The 24,449-nt window shown below is 28.6% G+C and overlaps 1 protein-coding gene across 2 annotated transcripts in view; it reads left to right on the forward strand.

The window, feature by feature from the left end:
• LOC130678721 (GATA zinc finger domain-containing protein 14) overlaps window positions 1-24,449 on the forward strand; it is a 162,364-nt gene that overhangs the window by 46,714 nt on the left and 91,201 nt on the right. For both annotated transcript variants that reach the window (XM_057486152.1, XM_057486151.1), the window contains exon 4: window positions 20,120-20,195. In XM_057486152.1, the coding sequence (XP_057342135.1) occupies window positions 20,120-20,195 (76 nt within the window). The remainder of the gene's footprint in view (window positions 1-20,119; window positions 20,196-24,449) is intronic.

Raw genomic sequence — 24,449 nt, forward strand, 5'->3', positions numbered from 1 at the left:
TACATCTTTTTGAACATTCAATATAAAAGAAAAAAAAAACAAACTAATATTGCGTTAGAGTTTTTGAAATCTCACACGAAATCCATCATTGGCTTTAACCGCTGAGTGTGTCGGGATCGAACCCAGGCGCTGAACAACTAGAATAAATGACAATTAATAAAAATTTATTAAATTAATAATTTGGATCAATTTTGTTAAATTCATAATCTACTGAAACATTAAAAAAAGTTAATGACTTTTAATTAATAAAAAAATTTTTGGAACATAAGACATTTATTATAAAAAAATTCAAAATTGCCGTAGGCTCAGATAAAATACTTGTTTTCTTAAGGCGAAATCCCATTCATTATCTTTGTTCTCACACTGACAGAAATAAATTATTAGAACTGTCTTTCATCCAAATAAATCAATTACTCTATTAACTAGTTTCTGTATTTAAGAAGTATTATTGTTTCAGATAAATACTTATTGAATTCATCAAGTCGATTAATTTTTTTAATAAAGAATGATAGTATACTTTATTCAAAATAATATTTATTTGAATCAAATAATATTTACTTGCAACTGCAAGCTACTTTTATCAGCGTGAAGAATTCGAAAAAAATATAAACAATCTTTTTGAGGCTCCCTAATATCTGACTGATGAGTTAAATCGAATTAAAAAACATTTGCCGTTACTTCTTAAAAAGGGAAAAATTATTCAATAAAAATACACTTACGCAAAAAATTAAAGGAACAGAAAAATTTTATAAATTTTTTAGTGATTAGTAATTAATTCTAATGGATATTAAAAATAAAAAAAATTTTGGTTTTCAAAAAATGATAAGAGGGTCTTGTAGGGAATTTATTCAAGTTTTTAACGCCGCCCTTCAATTTACTGTGCGATCATTGGTACCTGAAATATCGATGATCAAAGCCAAAAGGATCATTTTTTGTTTGATGGCTGATATCTCAGCGACAAATCGTCCTACGAGGTTAAAAAAAAAGCCAAATTGAAGCTGAATAAATTTGCTAAACGACCTATGCATTGGTTTAGTTAAAAGAATTTTTCCACGGTCCGTGGGCTCTTTGGAAAAAAAAAACATTTAGAAATTTTTTGTCTCGCGGTATTTCTCATGTTTGCGCAATAACCGGAGCTTTTAAAAAATTTTGAAAAAAAATCCACCAAAACTAGAGATTTCAAGCTATAAAATGCTTTTTTTAAATCTCGATACGATTATTTTTCACCAAGTTACAGCTTTCCAAGAATCACTAAAAAATTTATAAAATTTTTCTGTTCCTCTAATCTTTTGTGCAAGTGTATTTTGTGGCGACATTCAATTAAATTTTTTAAAAATGTGATTTTTAAATATTTTTCAACACAAATGATCTCGCTTATTTTTTTCAATTTTTAATTTTTTCAAGTACCCAATCATGTTCCAATTCAGATTATATCGAAATTTCAGTTGAATTATATTGCTAAATATCCTATCAAACAGCTAATGGGCATTGAATTAAATAATCACATTCATGAAATTATGTAATTAAAACTTTAATCATTTCATTAAGAACTCAATAATAATACATATAAATATTTAAATATTCAATAAAATTCCGATTACATAATTATGAAAAGAAGCGAATTGAAAAGAAAAAGCAAAAAATGATAAAAAAAAATTAAATTTAGATCTTTAATTATTTATCAATTAACTTTTAATTCAAAAATTTATTTAAAGAAATAAACGTAACGTAATATTTTTATTTATATTAATTTAATACATTAATCAATCAAGGTAATCTCAATTAAGTAAAGTGTTTGATTGATTTAATTGTTTTTTTTTTTACGTAAGAATCGTCAAAGTGTTTACTTTTTAAAATGACCATTAGAAAACTATTAGATACTTAATTAAAGAGTTATCACGTGAATTCCCGCTGTTGCGTAAATGGGTCAGTTGTTAACGAATCAAATATCAAAAAATTAATTAGTGATTTTTTAATCTTTAAATTAAATCTCTTTAATGTTACCTTATATTATTTATAAATTTTATAGCTTTTACATTCAATTTTGCTATATTTAGTTAATAACAAATATATATATATATATATATATATATATATATATATATATATATATATACATTGTAACAAATTATGACATTTTTAGGAAGTTCGTAAAAAAAATTGATCTGACGTTTGTAAATTGCTTAGAACATTTCTGTACATTACTTGTCTATAAAAAATATCTTATCATATCGTACACTGCTTAATAACGAAGTAATTACTATCAGCGAAGTATTAATGAAATATGTATACATACATATACGTATAAAAAAAATAGTGATAAATTTAGTAATTACTATACTGGATATTTCCGATATTGAAAAAAATTTTTAATAAAATTTATCAGGTTTTTTTTTTATATGCGTGTTAAGATTCATCATTGTACAGGAAATTTTTTGTTTTTTTATGAAGAGAAAACTGGTACTCATCTTTAAGTTTCAGAAATTTATTTCGAGTATAATTTTTACTTGAAAAAATAAAAAATGGTTTTGTTTTTTAAACCTAAGGAGTTAAACTTATGTATGATCGATGTAATTTATATTTTATAATTGTAAGATACAAGCTGGAGAAGGATAAATTAAATCAATCGAAATCTGATCGAATCAACGTAAGATAAAAGACCAAGTACTGGATCGGGGAACTAGTACCCGATTACTCTATTTATTTGTATATCTATATGTAGTAAAATTTTAGTAAGTATAGATTTAAAAATACATGAGTGATCGGGTACTGAGTCTCTTACCTTATAAATTTAATTATTTTGAATTTTGGTTCTAGATTAATATTACTAGATTTATTTAGATTTTCTAAGATTCAGTAGATTTTAGATCTATAATTTTCCAAATTTTTTTTACAAGGTCCTGAAGATATTTTTAAATCATTAAACACTAAACATTTTTCCAATTTGATAGTTAGCCTATTAGCCTGAACTGTTTTTTGACAGGAAAGGATTGTAAGTCAATTTTTAGTTAAAAACATCAAATTATGAAATTGACCGCAAACGTCACAAGTTTTTCTGTATATAAAAAAATTAGAGAGAAATTTTCCCGAGAAATGTATGGTCTTCAAATAAATCTTTTGAAAAAAATTATGTAAATTTAATTTCCTGGAGGTTGAAAGCAATAAAATGCGACTCTAAAAATAAATCTCATTTGAATATTTTTTAGTGACGTATTGAACTCGATCGATAGAAATCATATTTTTTCAAGTTATTTTTGCTCGATATTAAATCATACTTGAGTGGTAAATTTCAATTTAAAAAAAAAAAGTGAATCGGTTGTTTTTTTTCCATACATTAGTATATAGTTGCTTCTTTAGTTTACATGCAGGCCACACATTTCTCTGTTAAATTATCCAATACATTTTTTATATGATTTTTTAGTTTTGGAATTCAACAAAAAAAAAAAAAATATTTCAACTAACTGTAATTAACAAACTGTCAGATATACAGACTTCAAACAACCTTTTCCGGTAAAAATTTTATACCCAACACCGTTTCATTGATAAAGTTTAAAAAAATTTTTACTGAAGCAGAAGAATAAATAAAAAAAAAAAAAAAGTTTTCCATGTCATTTAATGAAAAGTTAAATTAATAAAAAATTTTGAAAAATGTCGTTATTAAATAAAGCACAAATACATATTTCAAAAAGTTGGAAAATAATAATTATACATATATTAGAATTAAATGCTAAAAGCTTTTGATATATATCGTGTTCAATATAAATAAATTCACTCCACGTAAATTTTACAATGATCCTATGTGTTATGCAGATCAAACAGACCCCAGTAATACGAATGACCATGTATAGAATTGAATCTCTACCAATATTCAGTTATTTTTTCCACGTTTGAATGTATGCATACATCCTATTGTATATACATCAAACACAAAAACTAAAGAGATTTAAATTTGAGTTTTATTTATTATATTACGTTGTTTTTCATCCCAATATCTGTTATTTATATCTGGCATTGAATAAAGTATCATTTGTCGTCTATCTTGATAGCTATCATGTAATAAAAATTAAATTTTGTCCATGTGTCGTTACTGTGTTGTAATAATTTCCAAAAGTTCAAAGATAAAACCAGTTTAAGGCGTCGTCTTATTTCTAACGGTAAATATTTACCTCTTTTTGAACTCTGTCTTCGTCTTTCTCATTTTCTTATCCTTCTTCTTCTTATTCATCTTCGTATCAAGTTAATGCATAAATTCATACATGTACATTCGTTTATCTCTCTTCTCTCAGGATTAACTTATCTCTCTTATTCACTCAGCTATATTTATATCCGATGGTTTACTTCGTTCGATGCACCGTAAACATGAATTATACTCTTCCTATTAACTTAAATATCCTTCTCTCTCTTTACATACGTCGATTCTCGCTTTGCTCCGTTAACTTTACAAACCCAACAACTGTATACATGTACACTACCATCGTATAATTTATCTCGTGTCGTGTTTAATTAGCAACGAAATTTGTCGTCTTCCTCTACTTGCTTTTAATTTTTTTTATCATAATAACAATTTTTTTTTTTTTTACGTATAAAATATTTTACATCTTTTTTCATAATAATTAATAATTAATTGCTTTTTAATTTATAACAGTAGCAATAAAAAGTCATTTTTACCACTGAAGAAATAATGGATTTTTGTGCATTTGAATACGGTGAGCTTTTTTAACTTCCCGCTATGAAAATTGAAAATTTTCAAAAAAAGGGAAGTTATTGGTTTCGGTCCGATTTTCGGAAAACGACTTTTCATCAGATCTTGACGTTTTGAGGTCTTAGGAAGCTATTATAACTAATTTGGAATAAACGTCCGGCCGTGTGTGTGTGGAAACTTTTTTTGTCCAATGATAGCTTCAGAACGAATCAACCGATTTGAATGATTTTGGCGGCAATTGAAAAGGCTCACTAAGACTTAATAGAACTGATTAGATTTTGGAATTGATCGGCCGAGTAGTTTACGAGTTATACGAAAAATGAAAATTGAAAAAAATTTTTTTCTCACCTCCCTAGGTGTGTAATATACTATATTCACCTCCGGGCGGAAAGCGTCAACTTTCGTCCCGCTGTGCAAAACGGTTGCCGTTTTTCGCCTCCATCAAGAAGAAAAATAGTATACACTCCTTGGGAAGTAAATAAGAAAGCCTCAGATCACATGTTTGTTGACATGTGATCTGAAACATTTTTTACTTTACTGCCCTAGGTGTGTAATATACTATTTTTTCAAGATTTTGTTGCATAAATTGTAAATCGCTCGACCGATTTGTTTCTACGTTTGATCAAATCTAAGCGTGTGTAAATTGGTCGATTAGTTCCAAAAGTATCGATCGAAAATAACTACTTTTTTTTTCAGCAAAATGTAGGTTTTTTCGGTCCAGCCGTTTTTTGAACTCGAAAACAGCGGAAAGTTTTGGGGTTTGACCCACAGGGTCAATGGTTTTTCGGATTTTTTTTCCAAAATAACAGGGAAATTTTTATTTTAGTGAACCCATACTTATGGAAATCGAATATTCTTATATAGTTATTTCGGTATTTCCATAGATGTATTCGTAGCCAAAAGTTTTAATAGTTGAAGTATTTTATTTATTTATTTATTCATTTATTTTATGACTAATTAAACTTTACATGATTATGTGTTTAAAGAGAATTAACTGTCGTTTTTTCCGAGTGTGTTCCATTTGTTCGGCAACTATAAATTTTTCAACAACTTAACACTGGCGTATATAAAGCCCGGCCTCTTTTTAAATTTTCATTGTGTTCAAGAAAATAGTTTACAAAACACAACGTTCTGTTTGAGTTTATTAAATAAATACTAGTTGAAAAACTGTGAGCATATAATTTAAAATGCAAGTGTTCATTAATAAAACTACTGTTATGAGCGCATTGCTGTTATCAGTGTGCTTAATACTTATTTTGTCGAATGTCGCGGCTACTCATATTTTAAAAGAAGGAGAAATAGAAATTCGATCGATTGGAAATTCAACATATTTAATTATACGGGGTCCCAAGTTAGAAACCATGAAAGATCTTCAACATTATTTTTTGAGATTGGGATAAAAATTCTTTTGAAAGGTAGGCCATTTTTTCAGTTGACGTTGCTTTATCCCATTGATTGAAAATTTTATTTTTTTTTCTTCGTTTAAATTTTATTGAACAGATTAACTTCAAATTTGGTGTGTACCTTCATTATACGTCACTTCGAAGCTTCAGTTTTGAAACTTTCAATATTATTATTATTATTATTACTATTATTTAAAAATTAAAAGTTTAACAAAAACATATGAAAAATTAATTTTTTTCAGGCAGCCGCCACTTCATAATCTTTTTTTTGGTTCCTGCTTAAATGATATCTTTCCTCACAAAATTTTATTATATTTTTGTCTCAGATAAACAAGACTTTGGTAATCTATCATGTCACCTACGATGCAAACTTGTTTTTATCTCCTCATATTGAACCTCAGTATCGATTGAATTGTTATTTTTTTTTTTATCAACATTTTTATGTAACTTCTTAACAAATCAATGAATGAAACAGTAAAAAAATTTTGGATATAAATTTAGTTTTTTTTTTTAAATCCTACAAAATACCTGAAATTAATTCCTCTATATTCTGGAATATGTATCCCCTTGAAGAAACATATTATTTTTTTAAAGTAATCAAACCGAATTTCAAATTGTCAGAAAAAAAAAAATCTGAAAAACGGTTGACCCTATGATCTGACCCGAAAACCTCCCGCTATTTTCGAGTTCAGAGAGCTCGAAAACGTTATTATTGGTAAACTTTTGAGCTCTGCGAGGTTAAAATATGATTGGACCTAAAAAAACACGCATTTCGCTGAAAAAAAAGTAATGTTTGTCCAACGATATCTTTGGAAAAAAAACACCAATTTACACATGCTCCGTGGCAATCGAAAGAGCTTATTAAGACTTAGATTTGATCAACTTAAAAAACAAATCGGTCAAGCGATTTACGAGTTATGCAACAAAAAACAAAAAATTTTTTTTTTATAATCTGTGATTGCGTCCATTCTTTACATATATTCACAAAGTTCGCAGGAAAGTGGACATAGGATATTAATCAAAATACTAATTGTCAATTCATTGCGACGTTTCGGTCATACATTTGACCTTCATCAGGCGTCTAAATTTTTTTTAATTTTCATTTTTTGTATAACTTGGAATACTAATAACAGTATAAACAAGATTACAAGAATCCTAAATGACGGTTAAAAGCATTTGTGGAAAGTTAAAAATTTTTACCAAATTTTTGGGTCGGTCCGTTTTGCCCACCCGGTCCTGTTTTGTCCGCTGTTCTTGTATACATATACAAATTGATTTTATTAGTAATTGATATTGCGAACCACTGAATAGCGGCATGCAGGCTGATTGGATTGTTGAGAAGTAATCAACACCACTCGTACCGTAATCAGTGTCGCAATTGAAAAATTATTATACTGTTATTCACGCATACGACCTTGATATTGAATTATGACAGCGAAAGCATCACAAATCACGGATATCTATTATTGTTTTTTTTGTCTATTTTTATTGATTTTAAATCGTAATACTATACGCTTCCGACAATACATCACTCTGTGCTGTAGAGTGATTGAAAAGCTTTGGTATTTCACATATAGTACGTGTTATAAAAACCGACGTATTGACAATATACTTTTTTTTTTATATATATTTTATCTACGTACATATTGTATACGCACAATATATACTATCCCAGTCAGTTGTAAAACAGATTGTCTATATGACGGAAAGATTTTTTTTTATTCCTTAAAACCTTTGACATCTGACGGAATTTCGTTAGGATTCGAGTTATTTCGACCGTCTTACTTTTCGATAAGGTAAATATTTAGAAAGAATATTTTGTATATATTAGTATAATATATTAAAAAAATTCACGTCATTGCTTGACATTTTTCCTTTGTTACAGTTTTATAGAATATTTAATATAAATATTAAAAATTTTGCATACCTCAAGCACGAACACGCTGTGTTCCTTAGGATCGAAATTATTTTTTGTGATCAATTCACTCGAAAGATAATAAAATGATCTGATTTTTGTTTATTAGCTCTATACTTTTTGTGGCAAGAACTCTTTTGAAAATAAGTATCCCAATTTTTTTTGTTCAATAATAATTAATAAGAAACTTAAACTAATAATTCATGAAAAATTTAGATGCCATTTATAGTTTTAGTATTATTAATATATCTTTTTTTTTCTCCACCAACTACTGGCGCGGCAGCACTAGTGTGACAGTAGGATTGAAAAAGAAAAAGTGACATCTCAGGTAAAAAGGCGGAGTATTTGAAAAAAATTAAAATTGAACCAGAAGAAAGAACTAAAAATAAAATTCATAATTCATAAGTTAAATACTTATAGATGTACACTGTAAAAAATCACCGGGGTAAATCCAAGCGGTGTAGGTGTTAAAATTAGCGGTGTTAAATTTACTCCCAAAAGCGGTGTAAATATTCTGTACCGGTGTTAAAAAAAATTCTCCGGTGTTAAAATAACGCCGCCGCCGGTGTAGATATTCATTACCGGTGTTAAAATATTTTACTTTGCGAATATTTTTACTTACTTGATAACTATACTTATTGATAAATGATATTTTTTATTGATTTTCATAAAGAACTGACATTTTTTGTGTTTTATAATCTTTAAAGTTAATACTCCAACTGGACGCAGTTTACCCCTCTTTTACACCGGTTTTACTCCGCTTTTACACCGCGGTTACCCTGCTTTAACACCGGTGAATTGCTTCTCCTACACCGGTGTAATTTCATTTTTACACCGGGCGGAGTTAAAATGAGTCCATTTTTAACACCGCTCTTTTTACAGTGTATGATAAAAAAAAAGTATTAAAGTTATGATTATAAATGAAATAAAAGTAATTATTTAAAACAAAAATAATAATAATTATAATGAGTAATTGAGATGTGGACTTTTGAATTTTTCAACACTTTTTTATTTTTTCGTTATCTGATATTCTGTAGTTATATTAATTCTGGTATTAATGTTATTCATAAATATGCTGATATGTAAATGTGTAGAAAAACAAAAAAAAATACTCGAGCTGAAAAATTTCGTAGATTGTTTATGTTTAACTACTGGCAATTAAAATGGATCCGGTAAAAAAATATCGGAATGAAGGAAAACATTAATATTTACGCGTTGATATATATAGATATAGATATAGATGGATATACAATGGACGTTGTTTTGATATTGGCATTACTCATAACGACATATCTATCGATATTTCCATAAAAATTTTCCATAACTGTCGATATTCCAACGCTAGCGAATACACATTTTATGAAAACTTTTTCTTTCACTGTGTCATCTACTGTAAATTTTTATTATTCTTTACGTCAATATAAATTTTAGCTGTTTCAATTGATATTCTATGCAAGGATATATATTTTACATAACAAATCATAATGTATAGGATAAAGATAACCATAAAATATATATAAATATAAAATATTTATACGTTCATTGTATAGAATTTAATTTTATTTATTTTACTTCTTGAATAAAAAATTATTAGAGTCAGTTTAACCTCCGGGTTAATCCTAAATTATTTTTTTCTGTCGTAAGCTCAGCTTTAAAAATTTATTGAAAGTTTAATTTTAATATTTATTAACAAAGATTATAAAACACAAAAAGTAATGCAGTAAATGAATATAATTAATGTAAAATATCAGTCGGGAGAAGCTAATTAATACGTCGATATTTTATTGATTTATTAGCTTATTGATAATAATATTTAATTTAATATCAGGAATAATCGAACTTGCCACGATAAAAACAATTTGAATTTACGGAGATCTGAATCTTGTATTCTACTTACATATAATTTATATACTATAAACTATGAAGAATGAAATAGATAACCTCAAGATTTAAACGAATAGTAAAAAGAATGAAGGATTTATTGAATTAATATTTATAGTCAACAGATACACGGAAAGAAAATTATGGAAACGGTTCCCATAATTCTAGAAAATTTTTTCCTATACCAACATAGAAACTATGACCATAAATTATAGGAACAGTTCCTATAATTATGGGAATAGTTACCATACCATTCTGGGAATGGTTTCCATAATGACATGGGAATAGTTCTCATACTATTATGGGACTAGTTCCTATATTGGTATGGGAACTATTCCCATATATTATGGGAACTATTCCTATATATTATGGGAACTATTCTCATATATTATGGGAACTATTTCCATATATTATGGGAACCATCTCTCTAATAGTATGAACACAATTCCTATACCATTATGGGACCTATTCCTATAATGCATAGCAAAAGTTCCCATAATTTTCTTTCTGTGCAGTAAAATAGTTCAAAATTAATTAATACTGTAAAATTACGATTGCCTTACTTGACGAAAGTTATTAATAACTTAACTAGTTTTGGTGCAGAATTTTTTTTTTTATTGCTTGTGAATTTCCGTTCAGATGAAATTGAATCTCGTCAGATATTGAATTTGGACATGACCATATCTAAATATCTCGCCAAATTTGATTACATTAGCGAAATTTTTTTTGGTTTGACAATTGTTCAAATTTTTTCATATTTATGTTCAGTTCTAGCTCACATATTTGACCATATTTGTCCCGATCTAACCAAGTACACTGTCAAAAATTTTGGTGTAAAAATGGTCCCCTACATTACATGGTGTAAAATAACGGTGTAAATTATTCATCCGTGTAATTTTAACACGAAGTAATCTACTTTTTTTACACCATTCCTTGTTACTCATTATAATTTTGAGTATCGAGCAACAAGTCGTTATTGAATATCTTTAACTACTTAATTAATAACTATATTAATTTTATTTAGATATTAAATAGTATTTTGAACATTTAAATATTTCCATGATTATTTTTCTTGACACAAAATTATCGTAAATTACACATTTACACGCTTGACCGTATAAAAATTATTAATTCACACCGCCTAAATTTAACGCGATATTTGGTGTCATTTTTACACCAAAATTGTTACACCGTCATTTATAATACACCGAATCCAAAAATTTTTTACAGTGTATGGATATACACGATAAGACCTAAACAATTACATAAAAAAAATTAAGTAGGTATGATTATATCTGCCCAGATATGATTATGTCCAAATTCAATATCTGACCAATTATAAATTTATATCTGACTAAATCTGGTCGTATCTCATCAGTTGTAATTTTTATCACGGGTTAATTAATTTTTTTTACTCGCAAGTTTATTAACTAATTAATAAATACTTATTTTAGTACAAACTGTTTGAACATAGTTAAAGTAACTTCTTCTATTTAGATAGAAAATTGATAATGGTAATAAATTTAATAAATGAGTATTTAAATATAGAAAAATAAATAAGTTACTCGTTGAATTATGCATTAAAAACAAAAAAAAAACTACTTAATTGAATTTTAAGATTCTGTTGACGATATTCATACCTTACGATCAACCGTTATAATATAACCTTACATAAAATTAATTTAACACGGCGTTGAAGCTTTTTTTCTTTTTTTTTCTTTATTCCTTAATAATAACTCGATTACTCTTGCATATAATGTAGTACAAGTTCAAACTACAAGCTTCTTGATAGTCATTTTATTACACTGTTCAGCCCACCATTTATTGGTGATTTATATTTTTTTCTCTGTTCAATTTTTTTCCTACTGTATTTTATTTATTTTTTTTCTTCGATCCGAGATGAGATTGCAGTATACGTAGGGCGGATAATATAACGGGAAATGTAAGCAGCAGATCCCAGAGATCCTGTTAATTCGTTTGAGTCTCGATAGCTCGTTAACGATTTCCTTAACGATGCAAGTGAGAAAATAAAATTTTAGATCGTCAATCTTCTAAGTTAATCTCTGATACTTTATAATGACTCAGGTACTTGTGTTTTAAAGACGTTTAATAATTCAAACATTAAATTTATCTTTTAAATTGGAGCAAAACGATTCATTGTTTATATTATTTAATAGCGTATTCTTCTTTTTTACATAAAATTTATTTAAACTAGAGAAGTTCATTATGATTTTTAATTCTCACTTAGTAAATTAATGGAAGTATTTTATTTTAATATTCTATTGTAACTAATTTTAATTTTTAATTATTTAATCAACTGTATGAGTTTGTTGAGCTACATTTTTTTTTTAAATTATGGTAATTTAATAATTTAACTCATAGTTTATTCTTTTTCCTGTATTACTTTATTAAATGAGAGTAGAACACAATAAAGGCCTTGAATTGTGTCCTTGACAAGATTAAAATTTGATTATTAATTCTATCGAAAGTTAATGATTTGTAAAAAAGTAGCACAGATAAGAATCATCAAATAAATATCATTATACTAATACCTAAGAAATGAATCCTTATTAGGGGATAATGGGGCAAAACGGCCCCCTTAAGCAGATTATTACTTTTTGTGGCTTTCAACCATCAAATCAGTTTACTTTTGGCATATCTCGAACAAATTCACGGACATTTTGCCAAAATTAAAAAAAAAAAAAACATTTCTGCGGCATAAAGCGGCCCACATCCAAACAAAGATAAAAAACGGAAATTTGTTTTATTTATTGGTTTTGTAAAATTGTTTTTAACGTTGAAAATTTTTTAAGGTGTAAAAAAAATTTTTGAAGGTGTAATAAATCGTTCTCCCACTCTTACTAAAAAAAATTGGTTGTAATGATTTTTTCACAACTGTTGCAATACAATTGAATTTGAATTTAAAATTGCCGCCAAAATAAAGGAGAAACCACCTGGATTTACCAAAAATGAAATAGAGTCTAAAACACGAAAAAGATGTTCAAAAGTTAAAACTGATGATGACCAAATTTACCCTAGGCATATAGAATCAGCCGAAAAATGAATAAATATATTAGATTTTTTATAATTCGATGATAAAAATATGAAAAAAATTTTTTTTTAAGATTTTCGGATGATCCATTTTGCCGCAGCTATCATGCGTAGGGCTATAAATGCGCGAAAAAATCGAATTTATGGTAATTAGAAGTAAAACAGAAAAAAAATTTTTGATCAAATTTTTGAAGAAGGCCTTCTTGCCCCACACTCCAGTACGTCAAAAATTTTTTTATCGGCTGAAAGTAAATAAAGAAATTACTTCATCTGCATATTTTTTTTTTTCTGTAAATCGTTTCACGTAAAAAAATATCAAAAATTTTCGGTGTATATTTTATATAGATCAGATTTAAATGTATTAAATAAATCATTTTTTTATTGAGCTTTGTAACGAAAACAAATGTTGACAAAAAAATCATATAAATCCGTTATGAAAAATTATTATCGAAACGCTATCAAGATATAAATTCATTTTTATATTTTATATTTTTTAACCTATCTAGTTATTTATTTATTTTTTTTTTTTTTTCCTATTTTTACCGAATATTCATTCCACGTAACTTGCTGCGTTCGAGATTACAAGATATTCTCGTTTCGCTTGGATAAATTCCATCAGTACTGAATCGCTACATATATATATGTATATACACAGAACCGAAAAATTCTTTTCGCTGAACTAGCAGATCAGATAACCACTGATTTCAAGAATACAATAGCATCAATCGATTTAACTGATCACCTACAATTCTTTTTACTAAAATATTTCTTCATCATTCACCAAATGGATAAAACATAAAACAAAAAACAAAAATTCGAATTCCAACGCATTTTAATAACGTTAAAAAATTCAAATTTATTGTGTGCAGGCAAAAAATTTCTACTTGAAAATATTATCAATACAAAATATAAATGCCAATAATGATTGACGTCTTCACATAACTTTGATTGACGGCTCAATGAATTACATATAAATTTACACATTATACTATAGTCAGGTGAATAACATAATTAAAATTTATATAAAAATATAAAAAATAAATCAACGATTTACGATAAATAATAAACGTATATATTTCATAGAATCATTGCTATCGATAATCGATTCTAAAGATTCCCCGGGGCCAAGGATACCACACAAGGACCGGTTTTTTATTTTTATAAATATATATTTTATATATATTTTTTACAACGATACTATCGAATCCCGTGGCTCTAAATGTATAAATGTATATAAATATATGAAAAAAAAATAGCAAGAGAAACCATTTAAACGTTTACAAGCCCCAAGCAAAACTATGCAATACTTATTCTCAAGTTGTTGCATAATTTCTGTTAAACTTTAAATCTCACGCAACTACTCTTCATAACAATTCTCTTATTTATTTATTTATAATATTTAAGTATGTTAATTTATTGTATCATTTAATACATAAATTAATATTAACATACATTTATATACGCAAAGTTATTTATTTGTCGTTAACACACTTTAGCAAAATTATTCATCAAATAGTCGTTAATCGGTCGTTCATTCACCTTTTAACACCACATTCTTTTTGTTGATCAGTTACCCTAACGTTAAACGCTATTAAACTCGTTATAACCTGTGCTGCAAGATTGCTTTCTCCTTGAGTAGAGGAATTGTGCTTAGTATTATGCAAATAACTTGGAATATTGTCGAGTGTCTTAAGAGATTGTATTTACTGACATATATATGAATTTTATATATAATTTTATGTTTTATTATATTTTTCATAATTAAACTTAATGATATTTGTTACACATGTTACTTTCTTTCTTTGTGACTATAGTTATTATTACTTTTTTTTTTTTATTATAAATCGTCTATTGTTCATAACGTCTTTTGTTATGTATGCGACAACCTGTGCGGTTATATAAGATTATTTTATAATCATAATGAAATTTAAAATACGAGAAAAAATTACTAATCATATTTTATAAATAACTGCAAGAATAAAATTCGATTTTATCATAATTTTTTTTTCTAAATTAAATCTGAAAAATTTATTTCCGATTTAATTTATTTTAAATGCGATAAATATTTTACTTTCCAAGAAAATAACATCGAGTTTCGATCGTCACAACTTTGCACACCTTAAGCGCCAAAGCGCTGAGGGTGCTTTATGAACGGCTTTTTTTATTCGACTATTTTACTCACATAAAAATCTTTCTACACTATTTTTATTACACCAAGATAGGTAAAATTGTATACTATTATATAGAGAATTTATTAAGGAACAATTTGAATTCAATTTCAGGTCGATTCATTATTTTAATCGTTTAAAATAAATTATTAAGCGGCTGAGGCAGCCGTTCGGCACGCGTGTGGCTCGGGCGATCACCGAAGTTAAGTAGCATCGAGCATGGTTACTATTTGGCTGGGTGACCGCTTAGCCACGCGTTGGGCTCGAACGAAGGTCTCTGATCGTTAGGCGCGGGATGAAGATCCAGTGATCGGTAAAATGGGAATTTTATCGACCACTGGAGCTTCACCCAAACCGAAACTGTACTGGCTAGGTTTTCTCTGTGGTTTTTCTACGCCACTGCACCTCCATTGCACAAGGGAGGTAGCAGGGCATCACCGTAATGATGCAGTACAGTCATAAGCACAAGTCGGGCCACAGCCGCACAAAAAAACATAAAAGGGACAAATATTGACAATATCTTGTAAAACACACTTGAGCAGTGCGATGCATGCGATGTGATACAAGTAAAAAAATGATAAATAAATAAATTATTTTAACTTAAGAAACCAGTGCGGTTAATTGTTACGTATGAAACTTCGTAAGCACGATAACTCTCGATAGACACCATTAATCGGCCTAACTTTTTTTTTATTGTCTTTGTATTTTTTATCACAAGAACCTTTATGAAAATTACTATCTGAATCCTTTTAGTTTAATTGTTATTAATTAAAAACGTAAAACTGATTATTCGCGAACAATTTAACTGCTATTTTTACTGTTGTTATTATTTTTTTCATTGTTTCTCTCTATCAACTACTGGTGGCAGCACTAGCGTATCGATATGTTCGAAAAAAAACGACATCTAAGACAAAAGGCGGGATATTTAAAAAAAAATGTTAGTAAAAAAATAATAAACTGAAAATAAGAAATAAAAAAATCAAATTGATAATTTGTAAGTTGAATAAAAGTTCATAACAAAAAAAAATACATTAATATTATATAATAAAGGTAGTGGTTAAAAATAAAATGAGCGATTGAGGTGTGCACTTTTGGATTTTCCAACAGTTTTTTTTTTTTTTTTTTTTTTTTTCATTTTTGGGGAAAATGTGCAGTTGAAAATTTTGTGTTCTTGTGTATAAAAATTCGATGGTAAAATATTTAGTTTCAATTAGTTGACACCATCAAATGTAAATTTAATTGAAGTCGAATGTGTTATCTGATCTCAACAAGTTTTAAACCTGTATTATTGTTTGACACAAGTATAATATGTTAAATTAACACAAAAAATTGAGTGGACCGTTTGGGAGATGTGATTCGTGTTAAATTTAACACAAATTTTTCAACTGTGAGTTTACTTCAAAAAAGTGGAGAAAAATTTTCTTATCCATTTTGACCACCATAATAATTTACGAGCAAATTTTAGTTATGCAAATACATTATTAGTACATGATCGTAAAAGCGCCGACAAAAAAAACTTTCTCGGACATTGAATCACTTAAAAATATTTGATAAGTAATAAATGGAGATTTAAAAAATTTTTTAATATCTTATATTTTAATCTTCTTAGTGAAAAAGGTTAAATGTCTCATCAAAATATTAAAACTTTGCTGTCGGTTGAATAATAAAATATTCTGATGTACAAGATGTAGACGATGCATTAATAATGAATTTTCACGCATACATATCATTTGAATCTTAGACACACATTGTATATATGTATATATTTCATGACACTCATATATTATATATATTGCCTTACGAATTTCATGCATGAATTTGAGCTTTTGGTATAAACTTTCCTTGAGTTGTACCCTTCCAGCCGGAAGTGAGAATCTCAATTTCAAAATTCCTCTCGCAAAGGTAGCTCCGTATCTCAGTACCACAGTAGCTCAGTACCTCAGTACCTCTGTAGCGTGTGTGTCTCTGGCATTAGGTTCACGAATCTGCTGTGGATCACACACCCTTTTTGCCTTCTGTTACAGTTTCCCCCGCCCATCCCATCAAGGAATTGGTTTGTAGGGTGCATACACTCAAGGGTTTGTCACACTGTTGTACATAGTTTTCAGGTTTGCGTCACCGGTGGAGAACACAAGTGTCTCCTCATCTCTTGTTCGTCATCGTCTTTTCCTTCTTGCTCTTCACCCCTTTCCATCCAAAATATATATACAGCATTAGTATATAGCCTATAGTATCCACCAAACCACGTTTCCGTTCGACAGTTGCCAAAGTTAAGATTTTCTGTCTTCCTCTTCTGCAAAAGGACTTACAGCCTGATGTCGATGTGGTCGGATATCGATCGTAGCTGCTGACGGGTAAATTAAACTCGGTTTACCAACGTTTCCTCCCGGATCCTTCCCGTCCTCTTTTATACATTCTCCTGTGTGACGTTTTCCTTCTTCAATGCTGCACCATATTGTACCGAATGCTGCTGCCGTCACCGCCACCGCCGGAAATATGCGAGATCGCGACGGATTCTCTGACTTGCCTCTACCATTGGATGCTATATAAATTCATTTCTAATGCCCTTGATAAATTTACGAAACATTCATTCATTCATATATATATCATCAATTTATTAAAATATTTCGCTTCAGTTATGGCTGTGGTACTTTTATTAAAATTTCTGCATAAATATTTTCGCCTATTGATTACATCAGTATTTTTTAATACACCAAATACCTTCGGCTAAAGTGTGATTATTTTATCAAACATCAATATCAATCATGCATTTTCAATTAACTTGTCAAAAGCAAAAAAAAAAAAAAAAGAGTAAATACATGGAATTTGAAGTTAGTTATGATTATTTTATTATTCAATTGAAAACACTTGTGGTTTATTTGAGTATTTATATTAAAAATCGAGTAAATTGATTTTAATAAACTTGTGAATTATTATATAAGTTAATCTACTATTTCGAAGCTATATAAAGCGGCTTAATTAATTAGAAATTTATTAGCCGGCCGCAATCAGATGTTTACTAACTTCAGTTTGCGATAAAGTCATATTTATCGATTATTCTGTTTTAGTAGGCTATGATTAAAAATTAAAATCGTGAGATTTATTTGAAAAGATAATCATTAAAAAAAAATATTTAAAGATTTAACGTGTATCAAATTTTTTTCACAATGTAAATTTTGCCTTTTTGTGAACTTTAAGAAAAAATTTGTACGTTTAGAAAATTTTTCAGTAATATTTTGCTGAAAATTCTGGTGCTGTAAAAATCTCTAAACGGTACATAAATTTTTATCTCATACTAGGTAGAAGTAGCATTTAATGCACATGTATTTAGTCCCTCCTCAGTTTGAAATCATGAAAAATTTTTTCTCACCTCCGGACGGAAAGCATCAACTTTCGTCCCGCTGTGCAAAACGAAGTTACCGCTTTCCGCCTCCGTCGAGGAAAAAAATAATATACACTACTAGGGAAGTGAATAAGAAAGCCTCAGATCACATGTTTGTTGACCTCGGCTTCGCCTTGGCCAACAATTACATGCGATCTGAGACATTTCTTACTTTACTTCCCTAGTTGTGTAATATACTATTAAATGGAACTAATGTCAAGTCATGATTTTCTATAGATTTTTTTTAGATTTCCTTAGAAGGTCACGTCATGATTTTCTGCAGATTTTCTATAGATTTTCTTTAGATTTTCTTAGAAGGTCATGTCATGATGTTCTATAAATTTTCTTTAGATTTTCTTAGAAGGTCATGCCATGATGTTCTATAAATTTTCGTTAGATTTTCTTAGAAGGTCACGTCATGATTTTCTTCAGATTTTCTATAGATTTTCTTTAGATTTTCTTAGAAGGTCATGCCATGATGTTCTATAAATTTTCGTTAGATTTTCTTAGAAGGTCACGTCATGATTTTCTTCAGATTTTCTATAGATTTTCTTTAGATTTTCTTAGATGGTCACGTCATGATTTTTTGTAGATTTTCTGGAAAGGTGACAAGTCATGATTTTCTATAGATTTATAAACATTTATCAGGATATAATTTGTCTGAGAATATTTTGTTGAAAAAATTGTGTCCAAAGATTAACGCGTGACACTACGAGACTTATTTTTCCCTCCCCCTCCGCCAGTGCCAAAAGGAAATTTTTTTTTATGACAAAAAAATTTCCCACAAATATTCATAAATTCAAAAATTTGCAGGCGGATTAAAGTATTTTACAAATATTTATATTATGAGTAAAAATATTAACTTACCTAAATTTAAATAATGTTAAAATAATTTATGAAAACATTACTTTCAGTCAGTAAGTGTTTTGTCCCTCTTTAAGATAATCTAAATTTGACAAGATAATATACTAGCCAATTTCATTTTATACACAGTTATCTTTAATATTGAAAATGCAATCTTACCTCGTGATTCTCTATCTTCTTGACAGTTTCTCGTTTTCACTCGTGAAAGAATAATAAGAGCACACAATCTTATAAGGCGCAGCGCAGTAAGGGGTTTAAAAAACTGTATAAGATATATTATACAAAAAAAACTCTTTAAATATTATGAATATCATTATATATTCAATGCTACATATTTCAAATGTTCTTGTACTTATTCTGAAATTTTTATTACATCATACGCACACACAGTCCACAAAAATACTGCAAGCTCATTCTGAATAATCATACGGTCCAGTAAACGATTCCGATACATATATCCTTGAAATATCCAACGTTCTCTATTGCAATCCGGTAGAAACCAAAGAAAATTAAACAAAAAAAAAAATAATAAAGAAAAGAAATATCCAATAGAGCGAATAAAAAGCGTTTATAAAAGTTTCTCAAGCAATGTGGTTAGAATAGAATTGTTGGGTGATGGTATTTTAGGGTGGAAACGATAGCCGTTCACTTGGGAATAGATGGGGAACATTTTAAATTGAACAAGTGAATTGAGATTTAAGGGTATATAATATATGCTCTGATTTTCATATTTTTTTACACTTTTTTTTGCAGAATATCCTGGACAAATTCAATCCAGGAGCTAGGCAACTGATCAATGCAGGCAAAGCATATCTCAAGGCTCTGCATGGTGAGTGAATTTTATTATATTGTATTGAATAAATCTGTGAAATGAAATGATAATATAAAAAAAGTAAAGCTGTACATAGTTTTATTTATGTATTTGAGAAAATGAAAAAAAGATAGAGAAGTTTGTTTCGTCTCTTGGGGTCTTTGGTCTTTGAATCGAGTGTCAGTTTGCCAAAGTTCTCTTCCTACGTTTTATTTCATGTCCTTGTTTACTCCTTTCACTCTTCTTACAATTTTCCTTACTCCGTTTCATCTCGAGTTTCGAGAACATTTGACCCCTATCCATCAGTCTTTTCAAGGATTGCCATTTTATTTTTACTTGCTTTATCCTTTTTATTCCTTCTCTCATTCTCATGTTTACTATTTTCTTAGTACTCGCAAGTAAACATGAGATTCTATTATCGTTCTTAAGGACATTTTTTTTATACTCTGCTATCCGATCAGACCCATTGTCTTTGTGTTTGTGCAAAAGCTTTTACTTAATTTTTTTTTTATCATCGCCCTTTATATATTTATATTACATCAACAAATATATATACATTTAAATGTAAATTTGAAAAAAATTATTTTAAATAATTTAGTGGTTAATTTAATTAATTGCACTAATAATTTTTCTTTATTTACATTTGTAAGTAATTTTAAAAATTGTAATTGCTTCATAAATTCAGTGTGTATTCGAAATATTTGTTCCATTATTTTTAGCATTTTTATTTGTATAGAGCTTTTTCCCTTTATTCATTGTTATCAAATAAACAGTAGTGCTGATGTGGCACATTTTATCTACATCACGTTGAGCTTCCAACGCTATATTATGAACATACGTATAAATTAGTCTTGTTATAATTCAAACGATACAATTTTTAAAAATTAAATGAAAAAAAATAAATAAATAAATAAATATAACCCGTTGCTCGAAAAATTTATGTTTACAGTTGAAAAGTATTAACAGATTTATTATCATGACCCAATGTAATTTTATTATGTTTTAAAAATATTCTATATGTAGTAAACAAAAAAATATGAACGGCATTGAAATGAAATTAAGTAGGGCTTTTAAATATGTATAAAATAGTAGTTTATCTATCAAGTGCGATCGTGTTTAAGTGTGTTGGTACCCTCTCCTTCGGCTTGGGCGCCAATCTTCACACCTCGCGTCTTGAACACGATCGCACTCGATAGATAAACTACTATTATATTAAATTTTGCTTATTTAAAAAAATTAAAAATTAAGAGAGGGAAACAGGTGATACTCAAATGAACCGTTTTCATAAATAAAGACCCAAATCATTGAATAAAATATTTCATTCGATGCGTGAAGTTATTATTTATCGATTGAAATGCTAATCGTTCGGAAATTTCAGTTTATATCTGAGAATGGCTCATTTGAAACTTTCATTTGCTAATGTAAGTGCAACAAGGACCGTTTCATTTGTTCACGTGTGTGTAGAAAGAGAGTAGATGGCAAATTCTCTTAAAATAAAATAAGTTATTGTTCTTACGCAGAAAAAAAAAGATATCTTGGCACAAGAAATATTTTTTATTATGAAATGAAAAGAAAAATGTTTCTAGGGACTAGAAAAAATTTCTTAGCTCAAGAAAATTTTTTCTCACCCCAAAAAAAATTTTTGTTTTCAATTCATAATGCAAAGAATTTCTTGGGAAGAATAAAAATATTTTGCGTAAAGAAATCTTTTTTTCTGTGTAGTAGTTTGAGATTCTAGAAAACTATTCTGATTGTTTTTAAATCGAGATCGGGTTTGGACATTTGAAAGGATTTTTAAAACTTAGATTTCGTGAAAATTTGAGATGGATTCGGTCAAGATTTTGGGTTATTCAAAGAGTGAAATTAAAAAAAGAAATATGTAATTTTATTTTAGTATATCTTGAAGGATTGCTATCGATCAGTTCAAAAATATAATCAGCTTTAAAGCCTGAAAACCTGCATTGAATAACATAGATGCTACCAAAATCGGTTTATTTGTTCAAGAGATATTGCTGGGGAAAAAATTGAAAACTAACAAATTTCCTTATTTATTCCCGAGCGACTCACACGATATGCGGCCAAATACTTCAAAAATCATGTCGGATATTTGCCTTCAAGACCTCTCTTGATCATCGCAAAAATCATATCAATCGGTTCTTTAGTTTCCGGAACATTGTCAATAAAAAAATTAAAAAAATTAATGTTTTCTTGAAATTGATTAATTCATTACTTGACAGCCACATCTAAACTAAAACTCATTTAAATTTCTATGCAAACCACCCATTCGATTATTGTCTTGATTTAGAAATTTTACATAGATTCCTAGATCAATGGTTGCATGGATTTTTCGATGAATTCTCATAGGAAATGAGGGTTACGTAACAAATGATCCGAGGACAATTGATCCGCGACAATTAATCCGCGACAATTGATCCTTGCGACGATTGATCCGTCGATAAAATGCGTGTAACATGAAAAATTACGCCCTTTTTTCACTAATTTTGTGTGCGTGTAACATAAAAAATATACTCACACACAAATTAGTGAAAAACGGGCGTAATTTTTCATGTTACACGCATTTTATCGACGGATCAATCGTCGCAAGGATCAATTGTCGCGGATCAATTGTCCTCGGATCATCGGTGATGTCACCGGAAATGAGAATATCGGATTCCCGCATGATATTTTTTTGTAAATCTGCGCTAGAAACAGTGTTAAATTTTTGCGTTGACTCGCAGGGTCAACCGTTTTTTAGATTTTTTAATCAGCATTCAACCAAGAATTTTTTGAGCTGTTTTATTGCGATTAAAAATTAGAATATTAAATTTAAATCACAACATTTAATTAACATGGCATCAAAAAGGCTGAAAGTAACTTTATTTAAAGTTAATTAACGTCCATCAAATTTATGAATACTCCATTGTATTATTATTAGTACAAAACTCAATAACAAAATCCATGCTTGACAGTATAATACTATTTTTTATATAATTATATAATCTTATATTGATTTTATTATCTGTTAAAACAGTACCGTAATAATAATCCAATTTATACACAACTTTTTTTTCTTTTGTGCCTATACTTTATCCTGAAGGGATTTTCCAGTATTATAAATTCTGCTTATTTTCTCATTTTTTTTTTGACTCTTTATTTTTCTCTTGCACCTCATTCGTTGCCTGTTAAAGCGATTGGGTTTCAAACTGTCGCGCTCACGTACCAGCAGAAAATCTCCTACGTAAGCGCAGCTTAAATTTGGCTTTGTCACGGGAGACGCGTTTTCATATATGTAGAATCGTGTCCAAGTGGAATGAGAAGGTATGTTATACCTTAGGCTATACTTTTATATATAGACGTGAAGCTTGTAATATATTGCAATGGATGTAGAGAATACAGACAAGTCGAGAACAATATTTATGAGGTTTTTAGGAGAGCTTGCTACAGAGCTTTGTGTCTGCATATACCTTGTGGCTTAAAATTATCGATGGGAACCCTGCTATACCGTATTTATTACTGTCACACATAATGATATCACCCTACTCTTGCAATAATTTTCATACTTATTATATAAACATATGTTGAAAGTCCATGAAAATGTCTTTAGATCTTTGTTATGCCCTGTGTAAAAAAAAAATCGTTCTAACAATGCTCCAAAAATGTTCATAACTGTAAACTTCCCAACTTGAGATAACGCTGACTTTAATTATTTTTGGAATTTTGAAAACATTAAAGAGTAAAAATTTCGACTAAGTACTTTTTCTGAATTTTTTAAGTGCAATTATTTCGACTTGAAAATTTTGCTGGTTTGAAAAACATTTTGAAAAAACTGTAAAACAATCACGGAAAAAAATTTTTTGCGACCACAAGATTAGATAACTTAATATACGGATAACTAAGTATTCGTTGGGATTACAATATTTGTGTAATGCTAGCAAATTCTTCGTTGGGCCAAGCAATGGTTTGTAACTGTAACAAAATAGTTGTGTTCCAATAAAAAAACTGCTTGTTAAAGTAACAGAATGGATTTGTAGCATTAACTAAAATTTTTTTAATCATAAGCTTAGATTACTTACGGTAGCAAATGCCGACTTTAAAATACGACGATATTATTATAATAAACATTATTTCTCATAACAATAATCGACTTCTTAATGACGACACAGATTTATTTATTACTATACTAAATTGATTTGTTACCGTAAGCTAATCATGTTTGTCATTGCAACGAAATCTTTCGTTATCCCGTCTTTTGTTATCAGGACGAAATCCGTT

The sequence above is a fragment of the Microplitis mediator genome, chromosome 2 (assembly GCF_029852145.1).
Source record: "Microplitis mediator isolate UGA2020A chromosome 2, iyMicMedi2.1, whole genome shotgun sequence".
Lineage (NCBI taxonomy): Eukaryota > Metazoa > Arthropoda > Insecta > Hymenoptera > Braconidae > Microplitis > Microplitis mediator.